The 17835-nt window shown below is 38.1% G+C and overlaps 1 protein-coding gene across 5 annotated transcripts in view; it reads right to left on the bottom strand.

Moving 5' to 3' along the window:
* Positions 1–451: 451 nt before the first annotated feature.
* Positions 452–17835, bottom strand: part of LOC110449581 — an 82393-nt gene continuing 65009 nt past the window's right edge. For 4 of the 5 annotated variants that reach the window (XM_021496532.1, XM_021496530.1, XM_021496534.1 and 1 more), the window contains 4 exons: positions 12106–12271; positions 9499–9644; positions 7364–7526; positions 452–6748 (listed from right to left, as the gene is read on the bottom strand). In XM_021496532.1, coding sequence (XP_021352207.1) covers positions 6532–6748; positions 7364–7526; positions 9499–9644; positions 12106–12271 — 692 coding nt within the window. In that variant the 3' untranslated portion in view covers positions 452–6531. The remainder of the gene's footprint in view (positions 6749–7363; positions 7527–9498; positions 9645–12105; positions 12272–17835) is intronic. The other variant, XR_002462865.1, reaches the window with a different exon arrangement.

Here is a 17835-nt window from a genome sequence, read left to right as displayed (position 1 = left end):
CATACTCATCCCCTACAAATTATGTCATACGTAACATGGACTGCATGAGTAGTGTCGCTTCTTATTCATGTAAAGAAAAACAAAAACTATAAATGCAAATAATTTATTTTTATTTTGAATGTAATTTAAACTCCCTTCCGTCTAAACTAACGCAAGTGATCCAATTTCACGTTTTTCAATCCCCTTTCATTCNGAGGGATATAGAACGTAAAATTACCCATGATTCTCAACCGTGTGCTGAGCGGTGGTGTGAGAAATTGCACGAAGTCGTTGTGTCTATTTTTAGTAACATTAGGTAGTTGCGTATTCAAACTAATTTCGGTGCCCGAGAATCCGAAAATGACGCTCTCGAATTGTGGGGAACAATCTCGTTCCCCACAAAACTGAACTATCCCCATAACGTTGGTCTTTTGACCAGTGAGACACCCCCACAACTACGGTATCTCGGGAGCTCTCTCTCTCTCTCTCTCTCTCTCTCTCTCTCTCTCTCTCTGCCCTTCTTTCATTCGCGTTCACTTGTCAAAATGCATACATGATACAGATATCAATGATATTTATCAACAGTAAGATTGTACAATAACCACCACATACATAAAAGTCAGTCATACAACAATTGAAAAGACCATTGGAAATAATAAGCATATCGGTTTATATTGGCCATCCTGTGCAGTATTCCGGTATAAAAGTGTCTACACCACAGGGCGAAATCCATAGTTGGTCTACTTTCCTTCCGGAAAACGTCTGTACTGCGACGTTTTACTAAAGAATTCTGCTTTAAATAGACTCCATTTACACAAACTATTTGCAATGCAGAACAGGCTGTGACTAACGCGCTTTAAAATTAATCAATATACTGTATACTTTTCAACAACTATCTAACAAAAAATGTTCATTTTTAAACGACATAATTAAAGGGTTGCTTCAGAATTTACAAACATCGAAAAAAACCGTTTGTTTTGGGAAAAGACGGTCTTTATCAAAATTAACATTTTATCGACTCCATCGTAGCTAATGTCTATTATTTAACAATCAAATTAACATTTTCTGGTGTTATTTTTATAGGGCTGGAATTTCAACCGCCCAAAAAAAAACTACGCAGTGCCTTACATTAAAAATAAAAAAAAGTTTCTTGTGACTGGTCTTGGTGCCCAGTGACCAATGGTGGTAGCCAGTCCGCGGTCTGGTACAGTATACATGTCCAATTAGACTCTTTGTGACACTTCCCGAACCCTGCCAGCAGCTTACCCGTTATGCAGGGCCATAACCATTGAAAAAAATGTATCGATCGAATGTCATAAAGTAATCCAAAAATGCAGCAGCAAATCCTCATATCTACACTCCTATGCATACTCGCTATAGATTATAAGAGGCTCAGAGGGCCTGAATCACTCACCATGAATATTAAGCAACCATTGAAAAAAAATTGTCATTCTATATATTACTGCAACTATTTCAAAATATTGGCTCCGTCTCTCAGCAACCCCCAGTCCTTCATTGGGATTGTCTCGAGGGGACAACACCCTTCGTTTATATAAAAATGAGTCTTATTTTTCCCAAAAGAGGCTCTACGAAAATCACACATCGGTTTATCTGTCTATACAAAATTGACTTCCAGTTGCTCGATGATGCTCCAACAAAATTGGTTTAATGCCCTCTTTTGGGCCACGCCCCTCTGCCCCCATGGGGGCCACACTCTCCGTTTATACGAAAGTTGGTTCCCCTTTGCCAAAGGCAGCTCTGCACAAATTTAGGTTAAAGTCCTCCTAATCTAAAAGAAAACGAAGGATTATAAAGAGTTATCTTAATTTCTCCTGGATGAGCTCCCTTTGCCCATGGATGCTCTACACAAACTTTATTTTAAATCTAATGGAGAAGTTTCTCCCTTTGGGTCCCAATCCTCTGCAACACTCTCCGTTTATACAATATTGAATCCCCGTTGCCCAAGGACGCTCGAAACAAGTTGTGGTTAAGTAACTCCTATTGGGCCCAGCCCCTCTGCCCTCAGGGGGGTCACACTCTCCGTTTATACAAAATTTGGTTCCCCTTTCCCAAGTATGCTCTTGACTAATTCACAGAAGAAGACAGATTTACCGTAATTGCCCTTATTGAGACCCACTTCTTTGCCAAAGAGGATGGGGGACTTTGTGCGGGTACACCCTATGTAAATACAAATGTGTGACCCCCTTTCCCAAGGATGCTCAACACAACACTTGTTTAAAATCTGCGTTTACTAGTATACAAAATGTGGTCCCCCTTTCCTAAGAATGCTCTGGACCAATATTTGTTTAAGTCCTTCCAATCAAACATATAAAGAAGAAGGATTGACCTTTATTTCCCCTATTGGACCCCGTCCCTCTGCCCCAAAAAAAGGGGGGAAACCCAATAGGGAGTACCTTCTCCATAAGTTTTTAAACAGATTTTGGTGTTGAGCATCCATGGCAAAGGTGTCTCGATTTTGTATAAACTGATAGTGTGTGCCACACTATCAGTTTATACAAAATCGAGACACCCTCAAGGGGGCCACAACCTCCGTTCATACAAAATTGAGTCCCCTTTACCAAAGGATGATCTACATAAAATTCGGCCAAATCCCTCCAATCAAGCTGAAGAAGCGGATTATAAACATTTATCACTATGTTCTCCATATTGGGTCCAGCCCCTCTGCTCTCATGGGGGCCCATACTCTCTTTTTATAGAACATTGAGTCCCCTGTGCCAAATGATGCTCTTTACCAAATTTGGTTGAAATCTCTCCAACCAAACCAAAGGAGAAATATTAACCTTTAGTTCCCCTATTGGGTCCAGCCCCCCTGCCCCCAGGGGTTATACCTCCGTAAATATAAAATTGAAAACGACGGACGGATGAAGAACGCTGCGCCACGACATAAGCTCACTTGTCTTTCGGGCAAATGAGCTCAAATATCTAATCCTAATGTTATAACCACTAAAATGTCACCCCGGTACGTAACTTTGGTAATCACTTGTTAATGTAACGCTTGACGCTTAACATAACATTCCATATGGCTTCGAAGCAAACGCTCATGTGACAGACATTTGGAGTGCTGTTGTGCACTCACATAATTTAATGGCTAATGACTGAAACTTTAGTACGTCAGTATACGGATTGAACGGGTTTTTTCATGCTTTTATAAACATTTCCACGAACAATCGACGTTTTTTCTGTAAGGAAACATGTATGCCATTTACCAAATAAAACTTGGAATTTGACAACAACCTGTAGACAAAAATATGGAGGTTCCACACCTGTGCTTGTTGGGGAGCAGCTGTTTCACAGGTGATAGTTTCTACCAGACGTTATTTAATACATTCCATGGTCCATCGGTCGTATAGCTGGCGCAAAGGATGGGCAAACACGTGTTGACATAACTTTGCGTGACGTGGCCTCACCCGAGATATGTCTGAAATTTGACCTTTGAGTTCATCCGGAAACAAATTGACCTTATAATTGGATTGCTACAGACATATTCACAGTCAATATAACGCACGTGCGTAACTCTCTAACTGTAAATACTGAACGCACAAAATGGAAATGGTAGGTCGTTGGCGCAGTAGCTAGCGTATTCGCATTTCACCAATACGGCCGGGGTTCGATTTCCGAATTGAACTTTGGCAGCCACCTACCCGATAACGTTGGTTTTCTCTCCTTACTCTGATGTCTTCCGGTGTTAAGAATCCTTGTCGCTCTACTGACAATTTAGTATGTTGTTTTAGAAATGACTCATTAAAGATGCCGGGGAAAATACAAGTGCATTGTTACAGTTGTTGGCAGTGCTGTAGGGATCCTGAAGTAGGGATCCTGAAGTAGGAGTAGGGATCCTGAAGTAGGATCCTGAAGACTCCCTGCATGCTTCCATTGGGGTCAGCATTTCATCGAGGTCAGCAAACGTGATCAGTTTATAACTTGCTTCGTCATTTTTGTAAAACTAAATTAACTTTAAATATTTTTTTTCATTCCTACTTGAACAGTTTTTCGTCCATAGCGTTTGCATTCCTTGATGGGGTATTGAATGCCATCGAAAAGGAAGGAATCTTCAACAAAGAAAACGGTTAGATTCAACTTCTCCTGCTCAAAAGAGGAGATTCGATGTTCATTTTCTTGGAGAAACCGTCCTGGAATCGTGCTTGTTGGAAATATCACGGAAAGGCTCGATGAATCACGAATGTTTCATTTTGATGATTTGCCAATGCTCAGACAACATGGTTCGTTCAGGGGACTCCAATATGCCACTCTCCAATACTTCGTTCGTCAAACTATCCACCTAGATTGAATATAAAACAAACACTAAAAAGCGCTAGTGTTTGCTCTCTGTGATCTTATTTTCTTATTAAGAAATCAAAAATACATGTTTGAATTGTACTCTTCTTAACGATTTGAGCAACATTCGGCGTTACAGATGTACAAAACACGAATAACTATAAACAGAGTAAAAAAACGTGTCAATTTAGTTTTAACCATCGGTCAAACATGTGTTGAAAAGCAACGCATTTGTTTCCTTCAGTAGGGCGCATCGGTATGTAGTATACAAGAGTGCAGGAGGAGGTTATATCATTACACAACTAGAAAAAGGAACTTTTAAAAATGAAACGAACAAATTTCTTGTCTATATTCATGTAGGTACAGTGCACGTGAGCCTTAGAAGTAAACTAGAGCTGTACGCGTGTCGAGTGTTAATGAGAGTTCCGTATGTAAAAAAATGGACGTCAGTTTAAAGTATAGTCAGCTTGAGCATTATTTTAAAAACTATTAGTTCTTCTCGGAGTATATAGACCTACTCCAATTTTAATTAGCATCTACAAATTAGAAAATGTATACATAATTTACTTATACAGTTTTATATCATCAAATACATTAATTTATAGAGGGTTTTTTCATTGAATTTTTATTGAAACAAATAAAGCCCACCAAACTTTTGAAATAATTTGATTCTGCCTGGTGAATTAGAAAGTTGAAAGATATGACAGCTATTAAGAGAGAAGAGATTGGGGCGCCCATTCTAATCGTAAACAAACGTTTTACATGATAGAGGAATGGCCCTTGAATGCAATCAACTGATGTATATTGTCAAACATATACCGAACAGCACAGAGTTTTTGTATCAGTTGTAGCACTTAATCATACGCGTATGTACATTTCAGAAATCCTAAAAAATCACACAAGTTAACAGTACACGTGACCTCTGCTCTTTGTAATGATATCTACAGCTGTTCGCCGAACTAGTCGGGAATTGTTGCTATTGACGCGTTAACGCGTGGGTTGTTTTCCATAAAAATGTTTTGAAAATATAACAGGATGTGTTTTGATATTTAAATGTGAAAACAAAGAATTTCCAAAATTACCACACTAGCAAGTTTTGGGACACTTTCGATATCTTTACCTTAATATTTGTATTAATTTCATAATAAAGATATATGGTTTAAACTTAACAAAAGCAAACGAAAACTTGAAACTACAATATTTCTTATCTCAAAGCATTTGCTGGTTCACATATTGCAGTCATGTCTGGGGGTTTTCGGAATATTGTCGTAAATTTTATAATTATCGAAAAGAAACGCTTGTTTCGAATGACTAGTTTCATTCAAAAGGAAAACCTGCAAACCTATAAACACTGCCAGCATACCTTGCATTCGTTTCCGGTGCAGCCACATCCGCCGGAAGTTGATACCAATTATGTTCTAATATATCCGGAAATCAAAAACTATTTTAGCCTTTTTGTTTCCCTTGAGCAACGTCCGGTCTAAGGCGATACAGTAACTAGTTTATTTCCGTAAGACAATAAGTTCAATATTCGGTGATTTCCGGAAAGCTACAGTATTCAGTTTCATGATTCCGTTTTTAAACCAATCACGGCCGTCGTGTTTCTGACAAGATGATGAAATTGACATATCGACATGAAATAAACACGTCCGGGTAGCAACTTTGATATCGTTTGCATTTAAAAAAAAAAATCATTTAACATGGAAAAATATTGCATGCGTTTCTAATCACCCATTTAACTGTGCAACACTTCATTATTTACAGCTATTAGCATCCAGATTGACGCGAATACATTACGCGTGGTGAGTATATCTATCACAATAACATGTTCAGCCACCTCAACTTTAAACCAGCACTTGGTGTATCCGTGTTCTACGTGTAACCTCGTAGCCGTGTATCCATTTGAAAACGGGTATCCTTTCACAAAAACTTCCATTTTGAAGAAAAGTCGGATGTAAATTTCCCACGAAACAACATCATTTGAAGTGAAAAAGACATCAATATCTGTGTCACGTAACAATCACACATTTCCCATGATATGAACACCAGGAGAATTCATCAGTTTCAAATCCGAAAAATAATTTCCAACACAGAGACGTAAAACAGATACTGATGAAGGCATGACATCAGCCAATTCAATGGTCCCAGTTGACTTTGAGCAAAGGGTCCCAAATTCTAGGTGAAGAAAAGATGACAGTCATGGTGTAGAAAAATAAATCCGTCGGGGTGTTTATATCACGAACAAAAGCGTCAAGACTATACCAAACATTTATGAAATATTAAAAGCGCGAAAATAAAAATAAATCCAAGAGAAGATAATTCAATCTGTGATGCTGACGAAGTGTCAAATGTAAATCCCCTGCATACAGGCGGCATTATACCCCCTGCAAAGTCCGATAGGATGGCACTAATCTCCGGGCCGCACTTAGACCCGATGTCCGAATTCAAACATTGATTCGCCCCATGGAAAAACCTGTGAATGAAAAGAACAAAAAATCGGTATAATTGTTACTAGTTTGGTTTTTAAAAGTACAGATTTCCCATTATCACATTTTCTTTCAGACTGGACGTATTCATCTGTGATTTTCCTGCTTACGTGATTTTCCGGTCAACACCCAAATACACCACCATCATACACTTAAATATTGCATTTTATAACCAGATAACGTCATACTATAGACTGGTATATCTTTTCGGTAAAACATCCTGCATTGGGTCGGAAGAAAAATAAGCGTTTATTACATACAAATATTTAGCCTCAGGGAGCCTAGGGCAGAGCTAGGAATGCTGTTTGAGTTGTATTTTCTGTCCCATTCCCCATGATGGAGAGAGAACCAATGGCAATGGTTTTATTCTCATAAACAATACAGTGTAGAGAATACATATATACAAATGGGTGACAATAATACATGGTGGAACAGGATGGACATTAGTATTGTAAATTAATTATGTCATTAATATTGGTAATACATTTAGCCAATGATGTCAAATTATGTTGTAACCGTTATTCCATTGACAAAACCCGAATGTGACATTGCGTAGGCTACTGGGTGATTATCAGAAAAGGCCGACAAAGGAAAGTACTCACCGGCAGATTTGTTCTATCCTGTGATTTTCGCGTTCCTCTATTTGATCGTGAGAATAAGAGGCCATTTTTTCGGTTGATTGTAGGGTGAAATCCTCGTGCCGTTTTATACACTTTTCCAGCTCCTTGTCTAGTTTTGTAACGCATGTCCGCCGCTCCACATAGACTGCAAGGAGTGAAATAATGTCGTGAAAATGTTTCTTTTGGCTTGACACAAAATGCATAATGTGAAGCAAATGTGGACACAGAGGTACAGGATGAAAAAAATAATTATCAGAGCAAACTTAAAACATAATTACGATAACAGTTAGTTAGTGACGTCATTATTTATGTGTAGGGGTGTCACATTTAAATTAAATAGGAAAGATAATCACATTGATTCGTAGAGAAGTCAGAATTTAACATCAAACAAAAGAAAGCTCTAAATCGAAACACAATCTAAAAAAAAATACGGAAAAACCCCGAAAAGAGAATCCGAAAGAAAAGGAAAAACAACAACATGAACCGCAACCGAATGAAGTTAGATTCATTTATGTAGTCTCCATGTCACCGTTAATACATTATTGTAATAGGTTCTAAATTCAAAACAGTATCTAATTTATAAACTTATGATAAACTTATGTAAAATATACCAAATGCGAAACAATGTAGCATGTACAACTGACTGTTTAAAGTCAAATGACATATTAGCAAATGATGACTCATAACATCCTAGGACTTGTTTCAAACGAGGTCTCTGTTTATAATAGGTGGAACATGTCATATAGAAACTGATTACCAATAACTACATGTGTCTTTGACTATAAGCCTACATATGTGCAATATATCCCAGTTTGCCTGTGGTTGGAGAGAGTCATACAAATGTACAGTGTACTTTCCCGGTCGGCCAACGCTTTGAGAGCTACATACATGTGCACAATGATATGCCAAATTGAATGGAAACAGATTTTGGTTATACAGTTGTAGATCAGTAAAATTGCATACAAGGTGACGTGAAAAAATCACAGAAATCTACGCGTAGATCTTTATTATAATTGACAAGTACTTAGCCCCTTGTGGTGGTCGAGTAATAATACCTCTCCGTGATTGGGGCGTAGGACGTGTCTCCTCTGCACGTGTATGAATAACAGCACGTGCTTTATAGACCTACGTACAATTGTTTCGGATAAGTGGCAATATTTCTCGCCATAAAATCCGGGAGTCGCGACGTGAAACACGTGCAACTTCCCAGGATGCATCTGGTCGCGATGAGTGGTACATGAATCTGACATCATTAGACTAGCACGTCGGGAGGCGTGTGTTTTGTGTGACACAGAGGCGTATGTTTTGTGTGGCACAATGTACAGTAACAATTACAGGGCGTGCGTCTTGTGTTGTTTACAGTAACGGAGCGTGAGCACGAGTGTCGGTCGGAATGTGAATCGTGCGAGTCGGTATGTCACCAGATCAATGAGAGTAGAAGTATTTCTCCCCTTGTTGTAATAAATCGTAATATGCAAACGCGTAGTGTGACTATCATGCGACTGTACAATATTTTACTTTACGGAATACACCACGATGTTGTACTGCTGTCATAACGAGATTATCAAGTGTTGTCATAGCACCATTATGTATTCCCATAGTGACAGCACGAGTTTCTATGGCCACACTTGCGTTGATATGGCTAAACCTATGTAGTCATAACTATGTGTATATGTTGCCACAGACACAACGGTATTGGTTCTATACACAAAGGAATATTCATGGACAGTGTAATCGGCGAATTTAACACTGCCACGAAATGCTCTCTTGAAAACGCAGTTTAAATAGTTCCCCATTTTAAGAAACAGCCAAAATAGCATTACATGGAATCAAAGCTTTGTACCACATGTTTATTCTATATTTCAACATTTGCGTTGTCATTACCATGAATGAAGTCTAGATGCAATGCTCAGATCTGAGTTGTCACCAACATATCGTATATAACAGCAATCAGTTGTCACAACACAGGTTAGTGAAAATAACAAACCGTTGCCATGGGAACATTCTAGCCATGACAACAGTGTTTGCTGATAGTCAATTGTGTCAAAAACGATTTTTTGATTGACTTTTTGATCATTCGAGCTAATGTATACACAACAAAAGGTATGGCCACTTACAATCTGTATTACTGCAAAATCTTTGGAACCCCGACCTCCATGCGTCCGGGTCGGCGAATTTACGTAACCTTTCGAAGTCCCTCGGACTGGTACATTGGCTATATATCTTGTTAAGGCAATCAACTGAATCGTCTAGATCACCGTGTCTGTTAAGAAAATAAAACGGTTTTAGTCTTTACATTGTGTAAGAGAATCAATACAAGCAAACAAACAATGCAAGTTGTAGGTTCGTCTGACTACAAGTGCGCTTCCAAATGGAATCGATATCAGTAATTTAAGTACCATACAAGAGTGACCGTGTAAAGACAAGCAACAGTGACAGGCTATAAACTTTGAAAGCAAATTATTCTTTTCGAAATATTTAAATCAAATGTTTGAAAAAATGCATTAAAGGGACAATTTAGTGACGTAAGAATCTTTGATTACCTGAAAAGTCGATACTGAAAATATGTATCTCCTAACAAAAGTTTACATAGTTGATAATGACAACACCTGAAGCCAACGTCCAGTGTAGTCAGTTTCATCTTTTGGGAAAGCCAGTGATAAAAATAGCTACGACCGAATAGCACAATATCCGGGCCTTTCAGTGACAAGTAAACATGTACAGCATCGACAACACCGTGTCAGTTATGAGTCTGAGTTCACACATAACACCTTCTTGAATTAACGCAATACATCGCGAGTAAGAATTATTAGTATCATAATATATACCTCTAATCAGATATTGCTGTTCACATTTGGATTTGAATAAAAATGAACAGAAAGTACGATATCAATAGGTTTAAACGTAAAATAGATCACTCATTTATAACGATGTTTTAGGTGATGTTGGAGATGATTTTGTTTCAGAATAGATGCATATCCTTGTATTCAAAGAGGCAAGGCGAATAAAGCGAGAAGCTACTTGCTCTCCTCGGCTGGAAAGACATTTTTGTTAGCTAGACGGCTGTATAGTTACGGATTTCTCCATTACCGATTAAAAACGCAAAGAAACCATTGTCTCTTGTCAATTTCTCGACATGAATTGTTCCTAGGGAGTATCAAACTATATAATCATGAAGAGTTTTTTGACAAAGGTTATCATTAAATTGTCCCTTTGAACAGATAGACACAACGGCGTTAATCCACCACATCGAAAACATCTGAAACTGAATAGCAAGGTAGTCTGTCTTAGTATAAACAAATGCATAACTGTTGAATATGGAATTCTGAACCTATCACACACGAGCAAACAATCTAGAAATAATGATGTAGGATCTACTAGAAAACTAGAAAATGTCTGTAAGACATAAAAGCCCCCGCTGCCATGTGAAATTAGTTTCAGTGTTCTATAAAAAGTTACAACCACTTTGTTCTTGATACCCTGAAACATGCACACACACAATTAGGTACTTCACTTAAAGTTGATAAATTGATTTTAATATTCCTATGGTTTTTTTCTGTATGTTATTACCATAGCAACAGTGACCTTGGCCTTGATATTGGAACCCTGTAACACAACAATGTCCGAAGTACACTCATACTTGACCTTTGCATAATATTTCACCAAAATCCATGAAAGAATGAAGTTGCTAAGTATTTAAATTGAATTAGTTGATCATTTTCTATATATAGCAACAGTGACCTTGACCTTGACCTTGGATCCCTGAAACACAAAGATGTACGAAGTATACTCATACTAGACCTTTGTATAAAGTTTGACCAAATTCTGTCAAAGAATGAAGTTGCTAATTGTTTACATTGACTCGGGACGGGACGCGACGGGTGTTTACATTGAATTGGGAGGGGGCGGGACGGGACGGGACGGGACGGACATGGGCAACACTATATGCCCCCCCCCCCCCCTCCCAGCTTGGTAATAATGGTGACAACAAACTGCCAAGTTATGATGGTGACATCAAACAGCTAAATTATGATGGGGACAACAACCCAGCTAAGTGATGAGGGTGACAACAAACAGCTAAGTTATGATGGTGACAACAAACCAGCTAAGTTATGTTGGTGACAACAAACCAGCTAAGTTATGATGGTGACAACAAACAGCTAAATTATGATGGTGACAACAACCCAGCTAAGTGATGATGGTGACAACAAACAGCTAAGTTATAATGGTGACAACAAACATCTAAGTTATGTTGGTGACAACAAACCAGCTAAGTTATGATAGTGACAACAAACACCTAGTTTATGATAGTGACAACAAACCAGCTAAGTTATGATGGTGACAACAAACCAGCTAAGTTATGATGGTGACAACAAACAGCTAAGTTATGATGGTGACAACAAACAGCTAAGTTATGATAGTGACAACAAACACCTAGTTTATGATAGTGGCAACAAACAGATAAGTTATGTTGGTGACAACAAACCAGCTAAGTTATGATAGTGACAACAAACACCTAGTTTATGATAGTGGCAACAAACATCTAAGTTATGATGGTGACAACAAACCAGCTAAGTTATGATAGTGACAACAAACCAGCTAAGTTATGATGGTGACAACAAATAGCAAGGTTAAGATGGTGACATCGTTAACATGAAAGAAACTGAAATCTACAAAAGAAGATCCTATGTACCCGGAACAGGCATACAAAAAGGCAGATTTACCGGCAGTGACGTTGCATGCGATCTGCGTCTGCGCCCGTGATGAGCATGCTATCGCCGCTACCGTACGTGAGGTTGTGGAGACACGTAAACACCTCGCTGAGGAGGTCGTCCGGACAGTAGCCTAGCGTAAGGTTCACCACCCATAAGATCGCGGTCACCATTGTATCTGTGGAGAAAAAAAACATCTCAATAACAAACATGTACAATATTTGTCTCGAGTTTTAAAAGCTCTTTCAGCAAGTCTCCGACACTCTAAACACAAAACAGGCAAAGAAGTGATTTAAACCTCATTCCAATTACCCAAAGAGGATTTCATCAAATTGCAAAGAATATATGCGACTATTTGTGAACCCATATAAAAGTTTAGACTACTGTCCTCAATGCAAGACAATTATTTAATGATAACCCGTTGAATACTGTGTATTGTTCCAAGAGAATAGCAGATTACCGATATATTTTATACATACATATACAATTGTATACAGTCAATATAATCTGCCATAATCGTGAAAAAATATTTGTTATTCAATGAAGAAGCATCAAATATAATAATTTTAGGTACCTACCACCACGAGAATGTTACGGCGTCAAATATTGGTGAATTAATATCGTATGACAACAAGGCTGCGAGTTATCTGAATGGCCGACTAAACACAATCCTACCGTTTTCTTCTATCAGCTGGTAAGTTTTGCTTCAAAATAGGCCTGATCAGTTATTTAGGCATTTGAAACCAGAACCACGACCTTGTCAACAGCACCCACAATAAACAATCTACCACAAAACATCTCTTTGTTTTAATCTGAAATAGATCATTAAACAAATATACGTGTACAGTTGCTACAATCTCATGGTGGTAAGGAGACACAGACATCAATCTCGTCAACTTCAGGGGAGACCAGGGCAAGTTCGGCCAAAATTTAGTATTAGGTCGTTCTGGACAGCATGGCATCTGTTGAAATGTGTGTATATATCAGAAGAGAATTGTTATGCCTTTCATGAATTATAACAAAAGAGAAAACACGTCCACATCTATAGAACTATTTCACTTTTTCTGTCAGTTATATTGAATCAGACAGCTTGGCGTAAGTTCGGCCCACGTCAGAATCAAAATAATCATGACGAAAGCATGCAACGTGAGATCTTCCCGCCAATGTCACGGCTTCCAAGCGTTGCCTGGACCGAACCTGCCTCGGTATCAAGGGCCACACCTGCCCCAAATTAATATTTCAATAAATAAGGACATTACAGAACGACGTCATTGGTAGGCTTGAGTGTATAAAATTATGTGAATAAAACAAATCGCAAAACTGGATAGAAGTGAGTTCATAACTTTCTTTCTACTCTCTGAAAAGTAACCTTTTCCCTTTCTTATACTAAAAATATATTTTTCATTTATATTTGTGTGAATGTCCTGACTAGTCAAATGAACTGCTAAGATCCTCAAAATTGTAAATATTTACTCAAGACCCAAAATATCTGTGGGGGATAGAAAGAATCAGTCTGTATGGGAGCTCTTAAAGAGAATCAGTCTGTACGGGAGCTCTTAAAGAGAATCAGTCTGTATGGGAGCTCTTAAAGAGAATCAGTGTGTATGGGAGCTCTTAAAGAGCATCAGTGTGTATGGGAGCTCTAAAAGAGAATCAGTTTGTATGGGAGCTTACACAGAATCAGTCTGTATGGGAGCTAAAGAGAATCAGTCTGTATGGGAGCTTAAACAGAATCAGTCTGTATGGGAGCTTAAACAGAATCAGTCTGTATGGGAGCTTAAAGAGAATCAGTTTGTATGGGAGCTTACACAAAATCAGTCTGTATGGGAGCTAAAGAGAATCAGTCTGTATGGGAGCTTAAACAGAATCAGTCTGTATTGGAGCTTCAACCGCATCAGTCTGTATGGGCGCTTAAACAGAATCAGTCTGTATGGGAGCTTCAAGAGAATCAGTTTGTATGGGAGCTTACACAAAATCAGTCTGTATGGGAGCTAAAGAGAATCAGTCTGGATGGGAGCTTAAACAGAATCAGTCTGTATTGGGGCTTAAACAGAATCAGTCGGTATGGGAGCTTAAACAGAATAAGTCTGTATGGGAGCTTAAACAGAATCAGTCTGTATTGGAGCTTACACAGAATCAGTCTGTACGGGAGCTTACACAGAATCAGTCTGTACGGGAGCTTAAACAGAATCAGTCGGTATGGGAGCTTAAACAGAATCAGTCTGTATTGGAGCTTAAACAGAATCAGTCTGTATGGGAGCTTAAACAGAATCAGTCTGTATTAGAGCTTAAACAGAATCAGTCGGTATGGGAGCTTAAAACAGAATCAGTCTGTATTGGAGCTTAAACAGAATCAGTCTGTATGGGAGCTTAAACAGAATCAGTCTGTATGGGAGCTTAAACAGAATCAATCTGTATGGGAGTTTTAAGAAAATCAGTCCGTATGAGAGTTTACACAGAATCAGTTTGTATGGGAGCTTAAACAGAAACCGTTTTGTATGGGAGCTTAAACAGAATCAGTCTGTATGGAGACTTAAATAGAATCAGTTTTTATGGGAGCTTAAACAGAATCAGTCTGTATGGGAGTCTATACAGAATCAGTTTTTATGGGAGCTTAAACAGAATCAGTCTGTATGGGAGTCTATACAGAATCAGTTTGTATGGGAGCTTAAACAGAATCAGTCTGTATGGGAGTCTATACAGAATCAGTTTGTATGGGAGCTTAAACAGAATCAGTCTGTATGGGAGTCTATACAGAATCAGTTTGTATGGGAGCTTAAACAGAATCAGTCTGTATGGGAGTCTATACAGAATCAGTTTGTATGGGAGCTTAAACAGAATCAGTCTGTATGGGAGTCTATACAGAATCAGTTTGTATGGGAGCTTAAACAGAATCAGTCTGTATGGGAGTCTATACAGAATCAGTTTGTATGGGAGCTTAAACAGAATCAGTCTGTATGGGAGTCTATACAGAATCAGTTTGTATGGGAGCTTAAACAGAATCAGTCTGTATTGGAGTCTATACAGAATCAGTTTGTATGGAAGCTTAAACAGAATCAGTCTGTATGGGAGCTTAAACAGAATCAGTTTGTATGGGAACTTAAACAGAATCAGTCTGTATGGGAGCTTAAACAGATTCAGTTTGTATGGGAACTTAAACAGAATCAGTTGTATGGGAGCTTTAATAAAATCAGTTTGTATGGGAGCTCTTAAAGAGAATCAGTCTGTATGGGAGCTGAAACAGAATCAATCTGTATGGGAGCTGAAACAGAATCAATCTGTATGGGAGTTTTAAGAAAATCAGTCCGTATGAGAGCTTACACAGAATCAGTTTGTATGGAAGCTTAAACAGAAACCGTTTTGTGTGGGAGCTTAAACAGAATCAGTCTGTATGGAGACTTAAATAGAATCAGATTTTATGGGAGCTTAAACAGAATCAGTCTGTATGGGAGTCTATACAGAATAAGTCTGTATGGGAGCTTAAACAGAATCAGTCTGTACGGGACCTTAAACAGAATCAGTGTGTATGGGAACTTAAACAGAATCAGTTTGTATGGAAGCTTAAACAGAATCAGTTTGTACGGGAGCTTAAACAGAATCAGTTTGTATGGGAGCTTAAACAGAATCAGTCTGTATGGGAGCTTAAACAGAATCAGTCTGTATGGGAACTTAAACAGAATCAGTCTGTATGGGAGCTTAAACAGAATCAGTCTGTATGGGAGCTTACACAGTATCTGCTTGTATGGGAGCTTAAACAAAATCTGTTTGTATGGGAGCTTATGGCAACTATTGTTTTTTTTTTAGAGGAACCCTTAGAAATTGGCATTTAGACACTACAATTGGTAGGAAAGGTTCCTATCAATAAATGTAGTCCTTTATTTTCAGGAAAAAATACAAATACGTGTAAAAATGTGTTTACCATTTGTACTATATAATGCGTATGTGTATTAAGTGCCCTAGCACGATTTTCATTCATGGCAACGCTATAAGCCGTTGCTGCGTATTAATTTAGAGTATTTCTCATGAAAACAATGAAGTATTGTGCCGAAATGACAGCGAATTTTCGAGAAATTTTATTTACAGACGGCGCGTTAAGACACAAACAAGGCCTTCCTCCTCCACCCATTCAACATTACTCTTGTGAAGTAATACCTGCCTCACGTTAACAACAGTGTCCGTGATGAGACTTCAATCTATTTTTGAAATAATTAGAAGGGATTAAGACAGGTATGCATCAAAATAATTGCAGCAGACATTTGCCAGATGGAATATGTAAATTACGGCAATGCGTTTCACTGTCTACGTGTGTAATGGCTGTAAGCAATAGCTCCTGGTCGGAAACAGTATTCATTAGCTGTTTCTGGTGTTGTGAAAGAGCTATGAAATGAATTCACAGTAGGAACTTCTATGGTTTGTACTTACCCCCTCCAGTAGACCCATGTCTTACTGAGACGGGAGTTGCATATAGCTAGGACTTTGGCACGAGTGAATCGTTAGCGCTGTATCGAATTTGACATGCACTTATAATGTAAAAACTACTTATTACTCTTTTCGACACGGGCAGCCAATTACCGGAGATATTAGGCAGTTTAAAGTTTTACCGAGATTTTACATAGGGTTCTATACCGTATAGTGTACAGACCTGAGGCACAACTCCCGCGAGTATGTTCCTAATAGATTGTGTTCGACCAAGTATTTTCCAGTATTTCAGGTCTACGCGTATTAAAATACTACATTCCCTTATAAATCCGCCTCTTGTTATCGTGTCAAACCAATATATTTCGAAGTTAATTATTACGAACTTTATATCTGATATTCGGTCAATTGATACTTTACTATATACTTAAACTTTTGATATTTCGAACATTTTCATTTATCTCGAAGTTTCTCCCAAGGTCCCATCAAATTTGCATTCAATATTTTTCATTACGAGCCTTTATATCTGGAATACCACGTTGAACTGGATACCACAAATGGTCTAGGTTTTCTTTCAACTTTTAAACGACGAAGTTTGACTTTGTTAATTTTTTACGTCAGAGTTTCAGAATTCGAGGAAAAATACTTTTTATCAAACTAATAAGTACATACTTCATTCTTTGTTTTTTGTCACATTTTGATAAGTTATTCTACTGAATCCTGATCACTTGTTACAATAACAACATATAATTATGTGTTTATTTTGAAAGAAATTCTTTTCATCGCCATTTCAACGTTTCATTTATTCCAAGATGGCTGCATGTCGCGGAAATCGTGTGAAATTCATTTGGTGTACCCTTAGCTACAATTTTGAATCAGTTATTTGAAATTTTACTTGGTCCTTTATTCAATATCAGATAAACATGAGATAGGAACAGAGTATCCAGTCTTTAATGTTGAGACATGCAGATCACCCTCTCACATGTTTTAACAAGAGGCCCATGGGCCTTAACGGTCACCTGATATATTTATACAGAGAGTTAATTTTGTTTTTAACATGAACAGAAATATTATTCAAAGTGACAAAAAACAATAAAACCACCTTATTCAACATCTAGCATACAGATTTCAGACTAAAAAGTATTTGAAACCAGCACCTCTGATTCTAAACAAGGAAAATGAAGAAATTTTAGCACACTGACTCCTTTGAGCCCCACCCTACAGCCCTTGGGGGTAGGGCTGGCTCAAAATTTTCAAAGTATCAAACTGTCAACTCAAGGTTATAATTCCAATCAAGTTATTAACATGTAATATTCAAAGTATCAT

The sequence above is a fragment of the Mizuhopecten yessoensis genome, unplaced genomic scaffold (assembly GCF_002113885.1).
Source record: "Mizuhopecten yessoensis strain PY_sf001 unplaced genomic scaffold, ASM211388v2 scaffold4663, whole genome shotgun sequence".
NCBI classification, from domain to species: Eukaryota; Metazoa; Mollusca; class Bivalvia; order Pectinida; family Pectinidae; genus Mizuhopecten; species Mizuhopecten yessoensis.
This window is presented reverse-complemented; position numbering and strand designations above follow the sequence as displayed.